This window comes from Jaculus jaculus, chromosome 5 (genome assembly GCF_020740685.1).
Source record: "Jaculus jaculus isolate mJacJac1 chromosome 5, mJacJac1.mat.Y.cur, whole genome shotgun sequence".
Taxonomy (NCBI): Eukaryota; Metazoa; Chordata; class Mammalia; order Rodentia; family Dipodidae; genus Jaculus; species Jaculus jaculus.
The window spans coordinates 2,679,203-2,702,383 of record NC_059106.1 but is presented as its reverse complement, the minus strand read 5'-3'; the positions used below and the strand labels follow the sequence as shown (position 1 = coordinate 2,702,383).

General features: G+C 42.2%; 1 protein-coding gene across 6 annotated transcripts in view; it reads left to right on the top strand.

Moving 5' to 3' along the window:
- Ccnt2 (cyclin T2) overlaps positions 1-14,453 on the top strand; it is a 33,663-nt gene extending 19,210 nt beyond the window's left edge. For 3 of the 6 annotated variants that reach the window (XM_004668158.2, XM_045149639.1, XM_045149640.1), the window contains 5 exons: positions 768-830; positions 3,950-3,995; positions 5,415-5,578; positions 9,894-9,964; positions 10,451-14,453. In XM_004668158.2, coding sequence (XP_004668215.1) covers positions 768-830; positions 3,950-3,995; positions 5,415-5,578; positions 9,894-9,964; positions 10,451-11,824 — 1,718 coding nt within the window. In that variant the 3' untranslated portion in view covers positions 11,825-14,453. Of the gene's footprint in view, positions 1-767; positions 831-3,738; positions 3,823-3,949; positions 4,305-5,414; positions 5,579-9,893; positions 9,965-10,450 lie in introns of those variants that run through there. The other 3 variants (XM_004668160.2, XM_045149641.1, XR_006637173.1) reach the window with 3 other exon arrangements.
- Positions 14,454-23,181: the final 8,728 nt, after the last annotated feature.

Here is a 23,181-nt window from a genome sequence, read left to right as displayed (position 1 = left end):
GGATTATAGGCATACTAACTACCATGCCTTGTTTTATGCAAAGGTGGGGGTCGGGACCCATTTTGTATTGATTTTTTTTTTTTTTTTTTCTTTTCCCAAGGTAGTATCTCATTCTAGCCCAGGTTGACCTGGAATTCAGTATGTAGTCTCAGGATGGCCTCAAACTCACAGGGATCCTTCTACCTGTGCCTCCCAAGTGCTGAGATTAAAGGTATATGCCACCATGCCTGGCCCCAATTTTTGGTGTTTTGAGGTAGTGTCTCACTCTAGTCCAGGCTGACCTATAAATTCACTATGTAGTCTCAAGGTGGCCTCAAACTCGACAATCTTCCTATATCAGCCTCCCAAGTGCTGGGATTACAGGCATGAGCCTCCACATTCCACTAGCATAGCAGTGTGTATATGTGTGTTTACTAGAGATCTTATCTATAGCCTTGAGCATGCTAGGAAAGTTCTCTGGTACTGAAGCCTAAGAAGGTTATGACATTTCTAAAATTACATGTTACTTATAGAGAGGAATCTAGCAGGGTAAATAGGAACATTGGGGAAATCTTAATTTAAATATGTAGGTCCCTGACCTTTCAAATTTGGGCTGTTTACCTATTACACCTCCATTCTGTAAAAATGGAATCATTATATCTGCCTTAATTTTGTCTTTGAATTTCTTTTAATAATGAGTTTATTATACATTTATGTCTGTGATGAATGGCGTTTCTCAAACAAGTATTGTAATGCTAAGTTAGGAAACACAGTGCTTGTCATTTCAGGTTTTGAGATCACCATTGAACATCCACACACAGATGTGGTGAAATGTACCCAGTTAGTAAGAGGTAAGTGATCTTTGAAACTTTTAGAATACATAGCAGTGCTTTTCTTATCTATAGTAGGTTTATTCTTCTGGACTTTTGTTGGGCTTTATTAAGATGGGGTACATTATCACTTTGAATCGTTATTTTTAGTTTTTATTCATCTATGTGTCTTTATGGTCCTGCCTAGTAGTGTAAGTAAAATTTGCAGGGCTTCCATGTATCCATTGAATTATACTGGGTCAGTTAATATTTAAAATTAGCGTATGAGTACAGACAGTAATTAATTCTGATTTACATAAAACTTTCAGATGAAAATTGTCTTTATTAACAGATCACTTTTTAAAAATGATTTGCCCATATTAATTTAAATAAAATAGATTTAGTAACCTTTTTACAGTTCTTTCCTCTCTAAAAAGATTGCTTTATATAAAATAGAAAAAGTTAATAAAATGATAAGGTGTGCTAGCACATGGTAGGTACATAGTGCTGTTTGGAGTAGAACAGTGCTGTGTCCTCTTCTCATGCTGTGGCACCGGAGCTGCCTCAGGCACTGCACCATGTTCTGTCACCCTGTGCCCGTGGGAGCTGTTTACATGCTCCTAGCTCCCTCTTGGGACCACCCTGTGTCTCTTTCCTCTTTTGAAAATGATACCAGTCTTGTGATTGCAGCCTTTTCCCCAGATGCATTTACTACTACGTGTGGCTTTATGGGATGCTGAGGTATCACTCGAGCCCCATGTGCTTTTCAAGGCAGTGCCTTGAAACAGTGAGCAATGCCCAGCTCTTTTTTAGGGTTATTTTAAATAAAATGGGTAAAACTTTTGAAGACCTCAAGTTTTGTGTGTTTAAATATTCTCATTTTATTCATTCTAAATTAAATTCACTTTATATCAAAATGCCTTGTTTTTCTGCTTAATGGATGCTTCATAACTGCGGTACCCTAGTTAAAAAAAAAAAAAAAGTAGATTTCTAGGGCTGGAGATGGCTTAGCGGTTAATGCACTGCAAAGCCAAAGGACCAAGGTTTGACTCCTCCGGATCCATATTAGCCAGATGGCACAAGGGGACGCATGCATCTGTAATTCGTTTGCAGTGGTTGGAGACCCTGGTGCCCATTCTCAGTCTCTGTCTCTGTCTCTCTCTCTCTCTCTCTCTCTTTCTACCTGCCTATTTCTGTATCTCTTCCCCCCCCCACTTCAAATAAATAAATATATAAAAATAGACTTCGAAAGAACTCATGTTTTTATTTATCACAGATTATCAATAAATCACTTGATAAACTACAATAAACTTAATTATGGTATGTACTCTTCACAATATATAGATTTATTTGATAATACATTCTCTCCCCTATTGTTACAGTATAGCACAGAATTATCTAGATCAGTAATTAACGATTTTTTGAATTTTTTTTACCTAAGATTACAGATTTTTTTTGAATTGTGAAAACTTTAGAGTAGTGTTTTTCTGAAAACTTGAGAGTGTAAGCAAATCTTTGCAGGAGTAATAGAAAACCTTATAATTTGCTAAAGTTATATAAAAATTAATTTAAAAAAAAATATATAACCTTAGTAAGAAATAAAACTGGATTTTAAATTAACCATTCACCAAAAACCACATATTTGATGTCATCTAAAACAAAGCATTTAAGGTTGTCACAGGCTGGGGAGGAGGCTCAGCAGGTAGGGGCACTTGTGTGTACACATAAGAACCTGAGTTTGACCCTATCACCCACCTGTCGTGCCAGGCATGGCCACACCTGCTGGTCTACTCAAAACCTCTGGCTGAGCCAGGGAGCTCCAGGTCAGTGAGCGAGCGAGCAGAGAAGGCCTGGTGCACACTCAGGCCTCCACATGTGCGCGAGGAGCTCACGCTTCTTCACACACAGCATACCGATCACACAGACACTCCAAAATAAAATATGGAAAGGCTGTGATGAACGCTTCAAGTGTGGCCTCCTTAAACTTGAGTACAAAGCGTGTGCACGTGTTCATCTGTCTTAACATCTGAGGTAGATCACTTGTCTATGTAGAGATGTTCTTTCATGTTTGTGGTGTTTTTTTTCTCTCCCCCACCCCCCTTTTCTGTTACAGATACTGTATAATTTATTGAATTTTTTTCTCTTCTGTTTTAGTTCTTTGGGGTGGTGGTTAAATAAATTTAGTGTCTGTCCCTTCCCACCCAGATGAGACAGTTGGTGTTACGCTGCTTTGCTACAGAACTGGTTGTTGTCCTTTTACAGGGACCTTTCACTTCTGTGATCTCTCCTTCCCTCTCCACCAGGAAAAGAACCCATTCTTAGTCACCCTGCCTCCAGGACACCTGCTGCTTTGTCACTTCCTTAGCTCTGCCAAACCCACACTTCTTTCATAGAAACCTCTGGTGGTGACCTTCATGGGCAGCAGGAATTACAGGCACCATCAGTAAAAAATAGGATTCAGGCCTGGTGTAGGGATGGGGTTAAAGTGAAGTTCCCAGGTGAGCAGTGGTTATGAGCTTAAGGGGCAAGGGAAACTGGCAAGGCCATTTCTACTGACAAGAACACCAGGTAGGAGGAGAGGTGGGAAACGTTGTCTTATCTTAAGAAACTTGGGATAGTTCCAGGTCTATTCTGTAGGTGCTTCCTAGCATGGTGAAGGCCTGAGCATTTGACTTGGGCTCTGAGTTTTGGGGTAGGGTTTGTTTTATGTTTCATCCTGATGGAATATTTAAGCCAACCTAACACGCGACTGAGGAGTAAATCTGGCAAGCAACTCTTATTTTGTGTTAGACTTCAAACATCTTTTTCTTTTCTTTTTTTTTTTTTTTTTTAATCCAGGAGAATGCTTTATTTCAACTTTTAGCTGACTAGATGCTTAACTTAGTAACAAGTATAGCCCTTGTAACTGGCTAGCTAAAAGTAAATCGGCTTGTTTCTCAGATCTTTGGGGGATAGCAAGAAACATTTGAGTGAATGTTGTTGAAGATTTTCAGTAGTATAGAAAATGATGGCGCTCTTGTGATATTTGTAAGTAGTAAGTAAATTTACTTTTTGTGTATAAATCTTTAAAGTTTTATTGTGTTGAGAACTTTTTGATGGTAATATGTTAAAGCTGACTGGATTGTCTTCCTTTTGTTTTGTTTTGTTTTGTTTTCTTACAGCAAGCAAGGATTTGGCACAGACATCCTATTTCATGGCTACCAACAGGTTGTTATCCTGCTCCTCTTTGTTGCACTGTTGTAGCACACTATAGCTTCCTTTAATGCAGGGCCCCCTCAATGTGTCTCTTACCCTTGTTGCAGCAGGAGACTGGACCATCTACTGTGGTGGGACCTTCCTGTCTGCTTTGCGGTGTATTGTACAAGGGACTTTGGGCACAGAGGGGTTAAATGCACAATGTGAAGTGTAGTGGTGCTTTCTGATGACATATTCTCGATTTGTGAGTGCATAAGTCTAAATTGGTAGCCTGAATAGCAGCTAAAGATTACACAGAGCTAAACTTAACATAGAAACTTGGTAAGTATAAAGCTATTTCTAGTTTACAATTATAGTTAAATAATTTCTTTTTAATTTCACAATGATCCAGTCTTTATTATAATTGTTAAAATATCTTAATAAGTAAAATTTATATATTTGGGACTTTAGCCAGATAATATTCACAAATAGCAAATTAGAAGTAGTAGAGTCCTGCAGTGCCTGGGTTTGCAAATTGAATATTTACTTTTTAAAATCCTACTTTCGAGTTGGCTTAAAACCAGAAAAACAAACGGGTGCATGTTTGTGGCTATGCAGTTAGCATTTCATTTGTTCCAGACTAAAGCAACTGATGTGATTCTGCTTGGGATTAACAGAAGGCTAGTTCCTTAGACAGGCTGTTGGGGGAGAGGACCAAACATCTTTGTAAGGTAGCAGGTGCCAGTGTGCTTTTTCAGATGTGTGCTGTTGAGATTCTGCTTCTATCACTAAGGAATTGTGAAGGGACAAAGATTTAAATTCAAAACTTGGGCTGGAATAAATAGACTATGACATGTTACATACCAATTTTGGGTACATAGTGGGATTGGAGAAAGGTAGCATTTTGTGTACTGTTTAACAACTTTGAGCCTTGAAGTTGTTTTGGCAAAAGGTAAGTTCTTTTTGGAACTTTGCTGGAAAGAAGAGATTCACATATACAGCTGTCTAAATCTCTTGATTTACTAAGATTTGTATCTGTTAAGCCATACAAAATGATAATAATTGATATTAGAACCCTCAGTTATACTGTGATATTAAAATTGCTTTGTCTACTTATAGTCTTTATATTCCTACATATTACATAATAGCATTTTGCTTATGATTATTAGAAGCATTTTATATACTTTGAATTTAAATTTAAAACAATTTTTAAATATTTCTCTTTGTCTTAATAAAATTAATGTGGAGGGTAAGAATTGGGGGAGTGCCCCATTATCTATGTAGGATTCTTTTTATATTGCAATTGTTAGTGCTGTTAGCTTTTAATTCAGTGAAAGAATGTACTTGAAGACCTGCAATTCTGTTTTCATTTGTATCTTACTGGTTCATCTTTTTCTTTGTTTTACATACTTGAATTTCTATGGCTCTCCATGTAAATCTGCTTCACAACAGTCTGCATCTCACCACCTTCTGTCTTCAGTACAAGCCAACAGTAATAGCGTGTGTATGTATTCATTTGGCTTGCAAATGGTCCAACTGGGAGATCCCTGTGTCAACTGATGGAAAGCATTGGTGGGAATATGTGGATCCTACAGTTACTCTAGAATTACTAGATGGTAAGCAGAGAGAAGAGCTCCTTTCCTTCATTAAAAATTATTTTTTAAACATCATGTAAGAATTCTGTCTATTTCAGTATAAATTTAAGAATAGTAGATTCAGCCTTGAATCCAGAGGTATGAGAATCATTGTGAGTTTGAGACCAGCCTGGGACTATTGACTGAGTTCAGGTCAGTCTGGACTAGAGTGAATCCTTGCCTGGGGGGAGGGGAGGGAGGTGGACAAACAAAAAATAAATTCTTAGGCCTTTTCTTGTTGTTGTTGAGGTAGGGTTTCACTGTAGCTCAGGCTGACCTGGAATTCACTATGTAGTCTCAGGGTGGCCTCCTCAAACTCACAGTGATCCTCCTGCCTCTGCCTCCCGAGTGCTGGGATTAAAGGCATGCGCCACTAGCACTTTTAATCCCAGCAAAGGTAGGAGGAAATGCTGTGAGTTCAAGGCAACCCTGTGCTAGAGTGAGACCCCCCCGCCCCTTCAAAGAAAAAAACAAAATAAATTCTTATGTATGAATTGGCCACCTGAAATTTATATAAGTGGTGGTCAGTCTCCCATTCACCCACAGTTACTCTGATGCTATACACAGGTATCATTTAATTTACTTGTATTTGTTCGAAAGTCTCTTTAGAGAAGCAAATAATCCATTTTACTGATTGTATGAAAAGAACTTAAAAATACAGTTAGATATTGTAATGAGCAAGATGAAAATAATAGTTCACTGGCCTGAACCAAAGAAAGCAAAACATACATTAATCGCCATTTTTAGGGCTTTTCAAAGAAATGGGATTTTTAAATTTTGTTTTGGGACCTTGAAGTTGTTTATTGAGTTACTGTGCATGATGTGAATGAAGCATTAAGCTAACAGTACATAGACCTTACTCTGTCGTGCTATTACATAGTTAAGCGTGAATAAATAAGGGGAAATTGGGTACAAATCCTGTGGGTCATGAATCTGGAATTTGAGGGTCTCCTGATAGAGCAGCAGTGGCTCTAGTTAGAAATAAGTTCTGAGAGATGGCATAGCACTTAAGTCACTTGCTTGCAAAGCCTAAGTACTCATGTTCAACTCTCCAGGTCCCATGTAAACCACACACAAAGTGACACAAGGTTGCACATGCACATAAGGGGGCACACGTGTCTGGAGTTCAATTGCAACGGCTGGAGGCCCTGGCACACCAATTCTCTCTCTCACTGTTGCTCCCTTGCATAAGAAAGGGGGTGGAGGGCTGGAGAGATGGCTTAGCGGTTAAGCGCTCGTCTGTGAAGCCTAAGGACCCCAGTTCGAGGCTCGGTTCCCCAGGTCCCACGTTAGCCAGATACACAAGGGGGTGCACGCGTCTGGAGTTCGTTTGCAGAGGCTGGAAGCCCTGGCGCGCCCATTCTCTCTCTCTCCCTCTACCTGTCTTTCTCTGTGTGTCTGTCGCTCTCAAATAAATAAATAAATAATAATTTTTTTAAAAAGGGGGGGCTGGAATAAGTGAAGGGGCTTAGTGATTAAGGCACTTGCTTTGAAACCTAAGGATACAGGTTCAATTCCTCAGGACACACGTAAACCAGATGCACAAGGTGGTGTGTGCTCTTGGAGTTTGTTTGCAGTATCCGGAGACCCTGGTGTGTCCATTCTGTAAAATAAAAAGTAATAATAATAATAAACAAGAAGTTAAGTTGAGCTGGCCAGACTGTCAAGAGTTTCAGTTTACTCTTTATTGAGCTTTTGCCAACTTTGTTTACAAAGTGAAGGCTGCTGGAGAAAGGGGATTCATGGTGGTTGCTCTGAAGACATAGCACAGAGCATCAGGGTCTGAGGATGTGTCTTGGTGTATGTTGGGCATTCGGGCTTCCTTCTGTGGCTTCTCTACATTGAAGGCAGAAGCAGCCACAAGTAATTTTTCTACCTGTTGACAGACATGGACTCTGACCAGTTTGTCAGATCCACGTAGAAAGTCAGCTGCTTTGTTTCTTTCTCTCTTTTCCTCCTTGAATGTGTGTATTGTGACATATTCCTGCCATCTGGTGGCGCTGTTTTACATAGTGAAGGTTTTCAGAATTTATCCAGAGGAAAGAAAGCCTAAAGTGAATTGAATACCACTTTCTAAAATCCAGTGATGGCTTTTGCATTTTCTTTCATTTATCTGTGGCTTGAAAATGGGTTGTCTACAATCTGCCTCAGCAATTAAAAAAAAAATCAAAGTAATTTAAAATTTGTTATGTATCTCAGTTACTGTGGTGTCTGGAGTATTCTTACTATTATTTATAGAAATAATTCATTTTATTACTGTTCCAGAACAATGGCTTAGATTGAACTTGCATACAAGGTTTTCTGGGTGTTGATGTGCACATGTATGTGCTTTACAGTCACTAAAACCTACATGTGTTTTTGTTTCAAACTTGCGTATTAGCTTTAAAGGAGCAATGCCTCAACCAGGTATAGTGGTACACACCCCAGCATTGGGGAGGTGTAGGTTCGAGGAGCAGAAAGTTTCAGGTAGTCCTCCACAATGCAGTGAGTTGGAGGCCAGTCTAGGAAGCCTTCACCCTACCCACCCCCAAAAAAAAAAATGGGGAGAAAGGCCTGCATTTTAAGTATCATACTCTGTAGCACATGCAGCTAATTTTTATACATTACCAGGCTATTTGATACCCTCTCGGCTACAAAGTTTGAAGGAATGGATGGTGAGGAACAACAAAGGTTGTATTCTTTGTTTTTCCAAGGTAGGGTGTCTAGTATCATGTAGACAGGTAGACTTTTCAAACTTGTTCATGAAGCTAACAGGAAACAGTCATGAGATTATTTAGGAAGTTCCATCTGAAACAATGCTTAGGTTTTGGTTCATGAGGCACTTAGCACAGTTTTTTACAGGATAGATTTTTTGTTTGTTTTGAGGTAGGGTTTCTAGTCCAGGCTAACCTAGAATTCACTACGTAGTCTCAGGGTGGCCTCTTAACTCACAGTCATCCTCCTATATATCTGCCTCCTGAGTGCCGGGATTAAAAGCATATGACACCACACCCGACAAATATTTTATTTCTTTATTAGAGAGGGAGAGGGAGAATGTAAATGGGCGTACCAGGGCCTCTAGCCACTGCAAACAAACTCCAGATACATGCTCCATTTGCATCTGGCTTACATGGGATAATTTGTGCTTTTTTAAAGGACATATACAGGCTGAGCATGGTGGCACACACCTTTAATCCCAGCACTTGGGAGGCAGAAGTAGGAGGATCACTGTGAATTCAAGGCCACCCTGAGACTACTGGACCCTACCTCCAAAAACAAAAAGTTCACAGGTTTTTTTTAGCTATAAAACTGTAATTTAACATAGTCTCACCACTTCCTAAATTTAGGAACATTGATGAGATTAAAACCAGGTAATCTGCTTCTGCACTAACAGTACTGACAGCTAGGAAGTATGAGGGTAGGTAGAGAAACAGCAAATTTTGATATAATTTTAAACTTAAATTACAAATGATTCATATATGAGCTTCACATCTTTTCTTATTGATAACTTACGTATAACAATACTTGATTATTGGGAACAGGAAATTAGTGTTAGTATCATACTGCTGATTTAAACTGATTCTATTTGTCTCACCCTGGCCCCAGGGTCCTGTGTTCCTTGTATGCTTAGTTGATGTGCCCCTGTACTCCTGGCTTAAATCTCCGAATGTGACTGGGATTCTCTTGTCACCAGATTCAAGTTGAGTGTTTGCCAAGAGTGCCGCAAAAGGAGCCTGCACTTTATTTGTTTTGGGGTTTTGCTTTGCTTTTTGTTATATTGAGGCAGGGCCTCACTCCAGCCCAGGCTGACTTGGATCTCATGGTGATTAAACTCCTACCTCAGCCTCTCCCCAGTGCTAGGACTAAAGGCATGCACCATCATGTCGAATAGCTGTGTTCTATTGGACAGTCATTGGCCAATCCTATCATTAATGCTGGTCTCAGTTATGCCAGTATTGGTGTCTCCAATGTGATATCTTGGGGAAGATGCATGGAACTGAACAATGAGCCCTTGAAGTCCATTAATGGATCATTTAGGCAATAAATATTACTATACTGCTTGCCCAATAGAGATCTTTTTTATGTATGGGTACCGTTTTTAGTCCTGCTGAACTATGAGAGAGGTTCTAAGTAAGTCAGTCTGGGGTTGGCTGCATTTTTCTCTAGACAAGACTTGAGCTGTATCTTCCTGTGTGTGGTGAAGGCTGAATAAGTAAGTAAGGAGATGAGCTCCTCGGGTACCTCGAAGTAGTGCCCACTTGAGAAATTTACATCCTAAAGACACCTTCTAAGCTTAAAATTTAAATTTTATTTTTAGAGCTAACACATGAATTTCTACAAATATTGGAGAAAACGCCTAGTAGGTTGAAGAGGATTCGAAACTGGAGGGTAAGAAAATTGGCAGGATTTAATAGATTTTCAAGGTGCTTCTTAACCTAAAATTGCAATTGCATTGTAAGTCAGCTTGGAATTAATGTGGTTTAGCGGTTTGCTTTAAGAATACTCCTAAATGCAATGTACTATAAACTAGTAAGTGATTTCTCACCTCCTGTGTCTGTCCAGTGGACTTTTTCCTAAGTGTGCTGTGTATCTTAAAATATTCTTAGTTTTATAAATGGGGCTAAAGCCTAGATAAATACATTTAGTGTCTTAAATCCTGAGGTAGGATATAATTTGGTTGTATCTAATTCTAAAGCTATTGTTTTCCATTTGTAGCCACCTTTTAGTTTCTAAATAAGACATTTATCTGTTGGCCCCGTAGAGCAATGGATCCAGGGGATTTTGTTGTCTATTTATTTAATAGAGTTCTGTAAGTAAAGAAATGTGTTACAAACCCCTTTGCTCTCATTGCTTCTCTTGTGTTTACTTACATAGGCTAATCAGGCAGCGGCTAGGAAGCCGAAGGTAGATGGGCAAGCATCCGAGACACCGCTTCTGGGTTCGTCCTTGGTCCAGAACTCCATGTTGGTAGACAGTGTCACTGGTGTGCCTGCAAACCCAAGTTTTCAGAAACCATCCACGTCCGCATTCCCTGCACCAGTACCTCTCAATTCAGGAAACATTTCTGTTCAGGACAGCCATACATCTGATAATCTGCCGATGCTAGCCCCAGGAATGCCCGGTACTTCATACAGTTTGTCGTCGCACCAAGAATGGCCTCAGCACCCTGAGGCAGCCAGGACGGAGCCGCCGTACCCACAGAAGCAGGAAGGCGCCCTGCCCGGGGCCCAGTACGTCAGCTTCCCGCCCGCGCCCGGGACCCTGCCTCTGCATCACCGGCCCGACAAAGGCCCCGAGCACTCTGCGCACAAAGCAGCGGGCGGCAAGCACCACCCGGTCCCCGGAGCCCTTCCCCAGAAGACGTCGCTAGACAAGTACCGCGAAAAGCGTAAGCTGGAGGCGCTGGAGCTAGATGGGCGCGAGCAGTACCTGGAGCCACCGCGGCTCGCGGCCCAGACACAGGCGTCCCCGCTCAAGGTGAAACTGCCCTCGTGCTCGGGCTCGGCCTGCGACAAGGCCGACAGGCACCCCGGGGAGAGGAGGGAGAAGAGCGGCTCGCTGAAGCTGCGGATCCCCATCCCCCCAGCCGACAAAGGCGCCTCCAAAGAGGAGCTCAAGATGAAGATCAAAGTCGCGTCCTCCGAGAGACACAGCTCTTCGGACGAGGGCAGTGGCAAGAGCCGGCACCCCAGCCCGCTCGTGGGCCGGGACCACCGGGACAAGCACCGCGAGCACCCGCACCCGGGCCGCGCGCACGCCACTTCCGTGGGCACGGGCCACAAGCATCCCTACACGCATGCGCACCCGCATGCTCACGCCGCCGCCGCCGCTGCCCCGGCCAGGCACGTCGATGGGGCCCCGGCCTCGGTGCTGCGGAGCCCCGTGGGCCTGAGCGGAGACGGCTCCTCTCGGAAGAAGCTGCATGTCAGTGACGCCTCCCACAACCACCACTCCAAAATGAGCAAAAGTTCCAAAAGCGCAGGTAGTTCATCTAGTTCTTCCTCCTCTGTTAAGCAGTGTGTGCCCTCTCACGGCTCTGTTTTTAACCATCCCTTACCCCCTCCCCCTGTCACATACCAGGTGGGCTACGGACATCTCAGCACCCTCGTGAAACTGGACAAGAAGCCAGTGGAGACCAGCGGTCCTGATTCCAATCACGAGTACAGGACACACAGCCAGCATATGGACTACAAAGACACTTTGGATATGCTGGACTCGCTGCTCAGTGCCCAGGGGATGAATATGTAGTCATCGGCTCCCTTTCCTTTAACCTAACACTGCGGGAGGACAGCGTCCTCCGGCCTGCCCCAGCCGAGGTGACTGCTTCCCTGTTGTAAGTGCTGCTCTCCTCTTCGCTGAAGGAAGAGATGCTAGTAAACTCTTCTCTCCACAGATGATAGTGTGAGACTGAGCATGGCGGGACGGAAGGCGCAGACTCCGCATTTCTGCAGTGCAGCCGGGAACATGAGGGGGATGGCTGGCTGCTGCTAGAAATAGAAGATGCTGCGAGCATTCGTTATTTAATTTAAACACTCTAGAAGTTTTTTTGTTGCTTGGCTTTTGAATGAGTGTAACTTGTTTTCTTTTGTGTATTTATACTTGTATGTATGATTTGCATGTTTCAGTGAATAAGGGATAAAACAGTATACTGACAACTGTTTACAAGAAAGTGGAGAAAAAATGTACATACATTTTTGTATGTTTAGATATTACCATAAATACTCAGGATTGGAGCTGCTTGTAAGTATAACAATATACAGAATAACTTTATTTTCTCTTGTCAGAGTCCATCATTAATCTAAAACAAAGGTGGCACTTTTTCAAGTTAACCTTAAACTCTAGGCCTTACTGGAAAGCCACTGAAGGGGACTTCACTACGAGAAGAGTCTGGTGCTACGGTTGTCCTTGACACTGTGAAGCACCCAGTCTCTGCCTTCAGAGGCTCTGACCAGAGTGGCTGCTGAAACAGCCCCTGATTTTCTGAAGGCTTGAAGAGGAAAAACAATAAAGTTTACACACTCGTGATGTGAGTGCATTTCAATGTCTGCTGGCTGGTTGTAGCGCTCAGCTGTTAACAATTATGGTGTGGATTGCTGGGATTGAAGTCACAGAACCTTCCACAGTGAAGATCAGTACTTGTTTCCTTAAAGAACACTACACATTACACATGGTGACAGTAAGCAGGGATCCCTCTTCTACCATTCATGGTGACACATAACCCTACATACTCTGACATACGTACTTGTGTGTGTGTGAGAGAGAGACGCCATATTTCTTTTTTTCAGGTAAACACAGTCTTCCTTATAAAATGAAATTAAACCTATGCTCTCAATTCTTTTATATTCTAACAATAAAAAGAAAAGATCACTGACTGTGCATTGTACCTGTACTTATAGCTTATAATTATCAGGAAACTGAAAAAGGCAAGCCTCCAAGCAAACCACATGGAGGTTGTGTATTAGTTTGCACATTTCAGTAGATTCTTGTGGGGGTAAAGTTGCAGGGTCATCTGAGTCCAGCTTGAACAAGAGACTAACCTCTCTGAATTGTGGTTCAAACGTCAGTGGTCAGGCTCTCATTTACCACCTAACCTAGAGTCATTCTGTGGTGGGTCTTCAGGCTGTCGAGTACTTGTAAGATGATGAGTTGGATTCAATTTGTGTTGAATGGAAAACCGTGTTCTATGAACTGTGTTGTCATGAAGCCACTATCAGTGCACCGTTGTGATTTTTACTCAAGTGTATTGTGGTTGTAAATACTAGAGTTGACTTGTGATCTAATTTTACTTAGCAGTTATCTAATTTTCCAGTAGCTTTATGATTTTTTTTTAAGATAATTGTTCATTATTTTGTCATTGTTTTTTTTGAACTTGGGATACTAGGAGCCTCTTTCTAGGGACTTTGCCTCACTAGCATGTCCTCAGAGTTGTTTTTGTCTTGCATTAATAATCTTTGTCATTCTGTGTAATTTTGTTGCTCTGTGTGGCATAATATTGTATCCATAAATGTGGTAACTTTGATACAGTCACACCTTTATGGTGGTACATATCCAAGGACTAGTATAGAATTAAACAGTGCAAGATGAGGGAGGGAAGGGTTTGTTCTTGGGTATTTAGATGTGAAACCTCTACAGAACTATCATGTGAAATGACATGGGGCGGTTGTGCTACTGTATAACTGGGATGATGCCAGGAATTTTAAAAGGGTTTTGTAAAGAATATCCAGAAAGGTAGTGAGCTTATTTTCAGTATGACATAGAAAACAATGTGAATATTTAAGGTCTGTGACTATAGCTAACTTCACTAAGGGTTTTCAGAAATGTTTCGAGGTGTGGGGATAAGGGTAATTTTGTTGAATCTTTATTGGTGCTAATGATGGACAGTTAAAAAAGATAGCTAGCATATATTATGGGTCAGTACTTAATTAGTACTTTCAATATTGAATTTGAAATGCTATGTATTATTCACTTTTCACTCTGTAAATGTACTTCTTTACGATGACTATTTATTAAAGGGCAGCCAGTTGTGATTTTTACAGGACTGTGTGAACTGCTCAAACTACTTCACCTCTGCATAGGATCTTAGGCTTCTCCAGAACCACAGTGGGGATAAAGGGAAGGCCTTTGAGTTTCCTTGCCATCAAAGGAAACCCCTCATAATTCATATTACCATGAGTTTGCATAGAATTCTTCATGTGCATGATTCCACTAGGCTCTACCAAAGAAAAAGACTCAGATGAACAGACATGACTACTGTGAGTCTTACGTAGCCATGAGTAACCAAAATAGTATCAAATTCCACATGTGCAAAGTACTGTTAAGGTAATACATTTCTGATTTAAACAATTGCAATATTAAAAATTACTATCTTTTAAAAACATTCTTTTTATAAAAGAGTGACTTATTTATAAGGTGTGCTTTCCCTAGTATGCGGAGCTGGTGTTACTTTATTGCAGAAGCACATTGCAAAGGCTTCATTCTACCTCAGCTAAGTTTCCAGTGTTGAGATGTGCCCCTAAGCCTTAGCTCATTTTCAGATTTTCAGAACCAAAGCTGTGGCATGCGTTGCTTTCTCACTGGTGCTGGCACTCATTCATACTCAAGACTGCAGAGGTTCCTGGCTGCAGGGTGGAGCACTGTGTGGTGGCAGCTGCCTGGGTATGAATGTGTCTTCATCTTCCCTTGGTTGGGGTTACTTGGAGGTTTGTGATTTCTTCAGGAATGTTGTGAGGGGTGCTTGGTACCAACACATAAAACCTAGGAGAGCTCTGAGTTGAAGTGACTGCTTAGGGTCTACTTCATACAGGTTTAAAATGTTTTTACTACCTTTCTTAAAAGGTCTCAAGTTGATTAACCACCTCCAGAAAATCATTGCTTATGTATACATGAGTATTATATGATTAGTGGATTAGATATCTTGGACATTTGCGTATATGGTATTTATTTATTTATTTAGAGGTAGGGTCTCACTCTAGCCCAGGCTGACCTAGAACTCAAGGTGATCCTGCCTCTGCCTCCTGAGTGCTGGGATTAAAGGCATATGCCATCACACCCATCTTGGAATGAGTTTTATTTTTTCTTTTTTAAACTTTCTATTGACAACTTACATAAATACAATGTACCATGATCATAATCCCTTCCTGCAACCACCCTTTCTCACCCCCCTCCCAAATCTCCCAGGAGAATTTTTTTTTTCTCCCTGAGGTAGGGTCTCACTCGAACCCAGGCTGACCTAGAATTCACTATGTAGTCTCAGGGTGGCTTTGAACTTGTGGTGTGATCCTCCTACCTCTGCCTCCCAAGTGCTGGGATTCAAGGCATGCACCACCACTCCCAGCGGTTTGGTTTTTTTTTTAACACCTAGGAAAGAAAGAACAGTTCTGGCTTAGGTTTATGAGTCAAGGTCTCATGTGGCCTAGGCTGGCCTCGTATTCTCAATCCTGTCAGTCTTCTGCCTCGTGGGGATAAGACTGTGCTACCATGGCCCAGCTGACCGCTCTGCTAGATAGTTCCAATTTTATGTGCTGTTCTCCATATTTCTTATGACTGCAAGGCAGTATTTCTCACCATTGGACCTAACTAGTCAGTGGTTAGGATTTTTCTTTGCCAAGAAAAGTGAGGTGGCTTTAGTGGCTCACCTGCTACCGATTCCCAGATAGATCAGGGTCAGGTCCCATGTGCCTGCTTTCTGTTTAGACCAATTTAAACAGACCTTTGCTCAGGAAAAGAGCACAATTACCCTATTATGCCCTTACAGTGGGTCCTAATACAGGCACATTTACACTAGAAAGCAACAGACAGTTGATGGTGAGTCTCCTGGCATAGAGGAAGTTTGCTTCTCGGTGGTCTTGACAGTGGCATGGAAGCTGTTCATGTGCTACTCCAGGTTTGGTTTGGGCCCAGCCAGCTTTCCCCCTTTTCTATAGTTGCCTGTCTTTCCTACCTGGTTTGTTCTTTAAGTAGATGGATATATTGGAGGTTGAATGAGTAGAATCAATTCTGTTCTCATTAAGCTGACCTAGTCACTGTAATCCACTAATCTTGAAAGTACACCCTGAAATTTTGGGAGGAAACCACTTCCAGCTGATAAGTCCATGTAGCGGTTGGTTTAATTTGATTTGCCTATTGAGTAAAGAGCACATTCCTGTTTATAAGGTATGTTTCTTTTTTTAAGCAGCTTCACTTGACTCAAAACTTCAGTAAAGTAAAGAATTTTTGTGAACAGTAATTGGGATTTCAGTTTCTGAATGTACTTCAAAACGCCCATGGACGATTGAATGGTATGTTTGCTGGTAGAGAATCCAATATAGCAGTATATGTATACTGGCATGAATTAGCCATTGAATTTCTTCTCACTATATAAGGAATTAATAAAATCTGCTTATTGACAACAGAAATCCAAGGCTGTAACATGTCTTAAGTTAATATGAGTCAGAAGTAATTTCTGGTCTATGGGAAAGCCAAGTGACCTCAGCCATCGCTCAAGGAACTCACTCCACCTTCCAGTCAGTCCCACAGTCAGGAATAAATGCAGCTGAATGGATTCTGTGCCTTGATTGCATTCTCTCTAAAGCATGATAATACTCTGCTTCTATTTTTATTGTTTTTAATTTTTCTTCATTTTTATTTATTTATTTGAGAGTGACCAAGAAAGGCAGAAAGAGAGAATGGGCACGCCAGGGCCTCCAGCCACTGCAAATGAACTCCAGATGTGTGTGCCCCCTTGTGCATCTGGCTAACATGGGTCCTGGGGAATCATTGAACTGGGATCCTTAGGCTTCACAGGCAAGCACAACTGCTAAGCCATCTCTCCAGCCCTTATTTTATTTTTTTCCACTCTGCTTTCTATACGTTTCTTAACTGCTTTCTTCAGCCTCCCTCCCTGTAACAATTTTCCTGAACCTTCCACCATGACACCTTGAATAAAGTAGAACTCAAACAGAAAAGTTGCTTCCCCTGAAATGCATTTTAAACCTATTTATAAGCAAATGTGGGGGCCTAGAGAGATGCCTTAGTGATTAAGGCCCTTCCCTGAAAAGCCAAAGGACCTTGGTTCTATTCCCCAGGACCCACGTATGCCAGATACATAAGGTGACACATGTATCTGGAGTTCATTTTCAGTGGCTGAAGTCTGGTGCACCAATTCTCTCTGTGCCCCTCTCTCAAATAAATAATTTTTTTTAAAGCCTTTAAATTGCACTAGGAGATTTGTCTTGCTGGAAATACACAACTGTAAGCATCCAAGAAATTGACATAATGCCACTGAAATAAATCCACCCAGCTCTGGTTGAAGTGTAACCAGGTGGTGGTTGAGTGTACAATAAATTGATACAACTCCAGTAAACCAAACCTGTCCAGCTTTGTTGCAGGGGGAGTGGGCTAAGGAGTATTTCTAGGACCTTGTGTGTCCACCACCGAGCTACATTCCCAGCCCTGTCTCTCAGAACTACCTCCCAACACACAGCCTGCTCTAATGAGTTTTATTATCATTATTATTATTGCAAGGAGAGTGAACGGGCGTGTCAGGGCCTCCAGCTGCTGCGAGCTACCTCCAGATGCTTGTGCCACTTTGGTCATCCGTTTTCATGAGTTTTTAATCATACAACTATTGCTGGAGGTCAGTTGGTCTTAAGTCAGTCTCCAGAAGCAACTGCTTCATATGTGGTGTTCTCATTTTGAGCTGCCTGGACAAGGAGTTCTAATCCCTTGACTTGGGACTTTGCCGTACAAACCATACAGGTGCTGCGGATGTCGATCAGTTGCTGAAGTGCTTCTTAGCACACAGGAAGCCCTGGGTTCCATCCTCAGCACTACATAAACTGGGTGTAATGGTGCATAGTCAGGATATAGGGACAAGAGGATCTCATGTTTAAGGTCATCCTCAGCTACAATAGCAACTTCAAGACCTGTCTTTAAAAAGAACAAAAAAAAACTGGATTATAGAAGCTGCTTCCATCAGGCAGAATCCTGAGGAAAACTTTCTTTTTTAATTTTTGTTTGGTTTATTTTTATTTATTTGAAAGTGACAGAGAGAGAAAGAGAGAATGGGCACGCCAGGGCCTCCAGCCACTGCAAACAAACTCCAGATGCATGCGCCCCCTTGTACATCTGGCTAATGTGGGTCCTGGGGAATCGAGCCTCGAACTGGGGTCCTTAGGCTTCACAGGCAAGCGCTTAACCGCTAGGCCATCTCTCCAGCCCCTGAGGAAAACTTTTAAATGCACATTTGTGCTTTAAATGGAATTAGTGCTTCTAAATGCTCTAAGTATGAGAAATAAGCTTGGCCAACAAGGGATGGAGATGTTGAGAGGCTCACTGATCAGATTAAGTGAACATCACACTGGAGCTGTGCTTGCCACAGAAAACCAAGGTCTGGTCTCACAGGAAAGAAGGTCTGTGAGTGGGGAATTGTACCCTTTATCCTGCGCTCAGCTTACTGTGCTTCGTGGCACCACCTGACCCAGCCACTGAAAAATGCCTAGATCAGCTAAAAGTGGACTAAAGTGAGACCTTACCTCAAAAACACAAACAACAAAGAGCTGGGCATGGTGGTGCACATTTTTTTTAGACTGGAAAACATTTTATTTTCATCGCACCAAACTTAATATTTTAATTTTACTATTTATCTATTTATTAGAGAGGGAGAATAAGGTGAAAATGGAGGAGATAGAAAGATGATAGGTCCTCCAGGGTCTTTAGCCACTGCAGAAGAACTGCAGACACATGTGCCACCTTGTGCATCTGCCTTACAAGGATACTGGGGAATCAAATCAAAGTCCTTAGGCCTCACAAGCAAGCTTCTAACCACTAGGCCATCTCTCCAGATTACTTTTTTTTTTTTTTTTTACTGTTTTAAAAAACTTTTATTAACATTTTCCATGATTATAAAATATATCCCATGGTAATTCCCTCCCTCCCCACCCCCACACTTTCCCATTTGAAATTCCATTCTCCATCATATTACCTCCCCATTACAATCATTGTAATTACATATATACAATATCAACCTATTAAGTATCCTCTTCCCTTCCTTTCTCTACCCTTTATGTCTCCTTTTTACCTTACTGGCCTCTGCTACTAAGTATTTTCCTTCTCATGCAGAAGCCCAATCATCTGTAGCTAGGATCCACATGAGAGAGAACATGTGGCGCTTGGCTTTCTGGGCCTGGGTTACTTCACTTAGTATAATACTTTCCAGGTCCATCCATTTTTCTGCAAATTTCATAACTGCATTTTTCTTTAGGTGGTGCACATTTTTAATCCCAGCACTTGGGAGGCAGAGGTAGGAGGATCACCGTGAGTTTGAGGCCACCCTGAGACTACATAGTGGATTCCAGATCAGCCTGGGCTAGAGTGAGACCCTACCTCAAAATCTGCCTCCCCCCGCCAAAAAAAGTGGACAGCACCTGAGGAATGACACCTTAGGTTGTCCTCTGACCTCCACAGACATGCACACACTAAATAAAACACTGTTCCTTTGTTTTGTCTGAGTTAAACTTCAGAATATAGCCAGGCATGGTAGTGCATACCTTTAATCCCAGCACTCAGAAGCCAGAGGTAGAAGGATCGCCATGAGTTCAAGGCCACCCTGAGACTACATAGTGAATTCCAGGTCAGCCTGAGCTAGAGCAAGACTCTACCTCAAACAAACAAACAAACAAAAAAAAACATAACTAAGACCATTTACAAAATGAAAAAAGATGGTAGGAAGCAGGAAAAGAATAGAACTGCTCAAATCTGAGGGGCAACCTCAGCTCCACCCCTACCAGTAGGCCTAAGGAAGCCTATGGTGAAGGCTCTACGTCCATTAACCTGCGCCAGCAGAAGAGGGGTGGGTTTGTTGACTATCTCACATGCATTGCTATGATCTGTATCAGACACATGCTCCGCAACCTTTCCCTAAAGCTCAACAGCCTCAAAGATGAGTTACTCCAAAATTCAGAGTAACCATCAGATTTGATCCCCCAAGTACGGGCAGGGATGAGGGGAGAAAAAAATTCAAACCCTACCTTTACAAAATTATACTTTTTTTTTTCTGGTTTTTCCAGGTAGGGTCTCACTCTAGCTTAGGCTGACCTGGAATTCACTATGTAGTCTCAGGGTGGCCTGGAACTCAGGGCAATCCTCCTACATCTACCTCCTGAGTGCTGGGATTAAAGGTGTGCACCACCATGCCCTGCACAAAATTATACTTTTTTTTTGGTGGTGGTGGGTTTTGATTTTTATGAGTCATTCTCAGTATGTAGCTCTGGCTGGCCTGGAACTCACTCAATAGACCAGGCTGGCCTTGACTTTGCAAAGCTTTATCAAAAGTAGCCTGTCGCCAGGTGGCACACGCCTTTAATCCCAGCACTTGGGAGGCAGAGGTAGGAGGATTGCTATGAGTTCCAGGCCACCCTGAGACTACATAGTGAACTCCAGGACAGCCTGAGCTAGAGTGAGACCCTACCTTGAAAAAAAAAAAAAGTAGCCTACCAAGGCTGGGCAGATGGCTTAGATAAAAATGCTTGCTCTCAGGCTGGTGAGATGGCTTAGTGGTTATGCGCTTGCCTCTGAAGCCTAAGGACCCCAGTTCAAGGCTCAATTCCCCAGGACCCACGTTAGCCAGATGCACAAGGAGATGCATGCATCTGGAGTTCGTGTACAGTGGCTGAAGGCCCTGGTGCGCCCATTCTCTCTCTCTCTCTCTCTGCCTCTTACTCTCTGTCTGTTGCTCTCAAATAAATAAATGAACAAAAAAAAAATTTTTTTTTAAAGCTTGCTGTCAAGTATAAGTACCTGAGTTCAGAACCCGCTATTTTTAGGGCCTGGGAGGTGATTCTGGGCAAAGTGCTTGTTGCACACAGTGTGAGTAGCTGAGTTCAGGACAGCCCCCACCCCTCCGCCAGCATCCACAGAAATGGTAGGTGGACATGGCAGATTGCCTATAATCCTGGTGTTCAGGAGGCAGAGATGAGAGACCCTTAGTCCATGAATAAGGTGGAATACTACCAAGGAAGTTGCATTACATCAATGTCTGGCCTCCACGTGTACACACACAAGTGCATGTGCAATTGCACACATGTACATCCACTCATGTACAAAAGTCTTGTAAATGTAACTCTTACCAATGTTTGGAAATCAAAATATTGGGAGAGTGCTGGGTGTGGTGGCACACGCCTTTAATCCCAGCATTTGGGAGGCAGTGATAAGGGGATGGCTGTGAGTTCAAGGTCAGTCTGGAGCTACAGAGTGAGTTCCAGGTCAGCCTGGGCTAGAGTGAGATACTACTTAAAAAAAAAAAAACACCACTATTTGGAGAGTGACCTGAGCAAGCAGCAATGCTCCTCATTCAAGTTCAAAGTCCTCTGATGAGCTTAAATGTTGACTCACTCCCGTTAGTAGACCCAACTCTTGACCTCCTCACAGGCTTCAGCTTGTGGTTCTTAGTGTCAGTTGTGACCTGTGCACTGAAATAGGTGAAAGTGTACAGTCGCAGACCTGGGAGATGAGGAGGCTGGGGAGATAACTCAGTGGTTACTAACAATGCTTGCCTGCAAAACCTAACAACCTGGGTTCAATTTCCTAATACCCACACAAAGCCAGATGCACAAAGTGGTACATGCACGGAGTTCATTTACAGCAGCTAGAGGCCCTGGCTCTCACTTTCTCACTCTGTCTCCCCACTTCCTCCTACCCCCCATCTCTGTTCTCTCTCTGCTTGAAAATAAAATATTTTTTAAAAATAAATGGGATAGCCGGGCATGGTGGCGCATGCCTTTAATCCCAGCACTTGGGAGGCAGAGGTAGGAGTATTATGGTGAGTTCAAGGCTACCTAGAGACTACATAGTGAATTCCAGGTCAGCCTGGGCCAGAGTAAGACCCTACCTAAAAAAAAAACAAAAGAAAAAAATAGGGGCTGGAGAGATAGCTTAGTGGTTAAGTCACTTGCCTGCAAAGCCAAAAGACCTAGGTTCAATTCCTTAGTACCCATGTAAAGCCAGATGCACAAAATGGCATATGTATCTGGAGTTTGTTTGCACTGGCTAGAGGCCCTGGCAGGCCTATTCTCTCTCCCTCTCTCTCTCTCTCTCTCTCTCTCTCCCTCCCTCTCTCTCCCTCCCTCCCTCCCTCCAATAAATAAATAATTAATTATTTTTTTCTTTTCTTTTCAAGGTAGGAGCTTGCTCTAGTCCAGGCTAACCTGGAATTCATTAAGTAGTCTCATGGTGGCCTCAAACTCACAGTGATCCTCCTACCTCTGCCTCCCAAATGCTGGGATTAAAGGTGTGCACTACCATGCCTGGCTACAAAATTAAAAAATAAAAAAAGCTGGGCATGGTGGTGTACGTCTTTAGTCCCAGCACTTGGGAAGCAGAGGTAGGAAGATCACTTTGAGTTCAAGGCCACCCTGAGACTACATAGTGAATTCCAGGTTAGCCTGAACTAGAATGAGACCCTGCCTCCAAAAACAAAAACAAAAACAAAAAAAAAAAAAAAAATGGAGCTGACTGAAAAGAAGCCTGAGTTTTTGGCCACTCCTTAAGTAGTCCAATTTGAAATTGTTGCAGACTTTTAAGTTGAAGAGCTTGGGCTGGAGAGATGGCTTAGCAGTTAAGATGCTTGCCTGTGAAGCCTAAGGACCCAGGTTAAACTCTCCAGATCCCATGTTAGTCAGATGCACAAAGGTGAGGCAAGCACAAGGTCAGTATGCCCACTAGGTGGCACAAACATCTGGTGTTCAGTTGGAGTGGCTGAGGGCCTAGCATGCCAATTCTCTCTTTGTCTCTCCCCCTCTGTCTCTCTGTCTCTCTCTCTCTCTCTCTCTCTCTCTCTCTCTCTCTCTCTCTCCATATATATATATATATATATATATATATAATGAGTTCAAGGCCACCCTGAGATGACAGAGTTAATTCCAGGTCAGCCTGGACCAGAGTGAGACTCTACCTTGAAAAACCAAAAAAAAAAAAAAAAAATATATATATATATATATATATATATATATATATATATATATATATATATATATATATATATCAGTGAAATGCCAAGGCCTTTGGCTCCTGTCCCTGCCCTGAGGCTCCCAAAATTCTCACAGTTAGGATTGCTTCCACAATGGCGATCT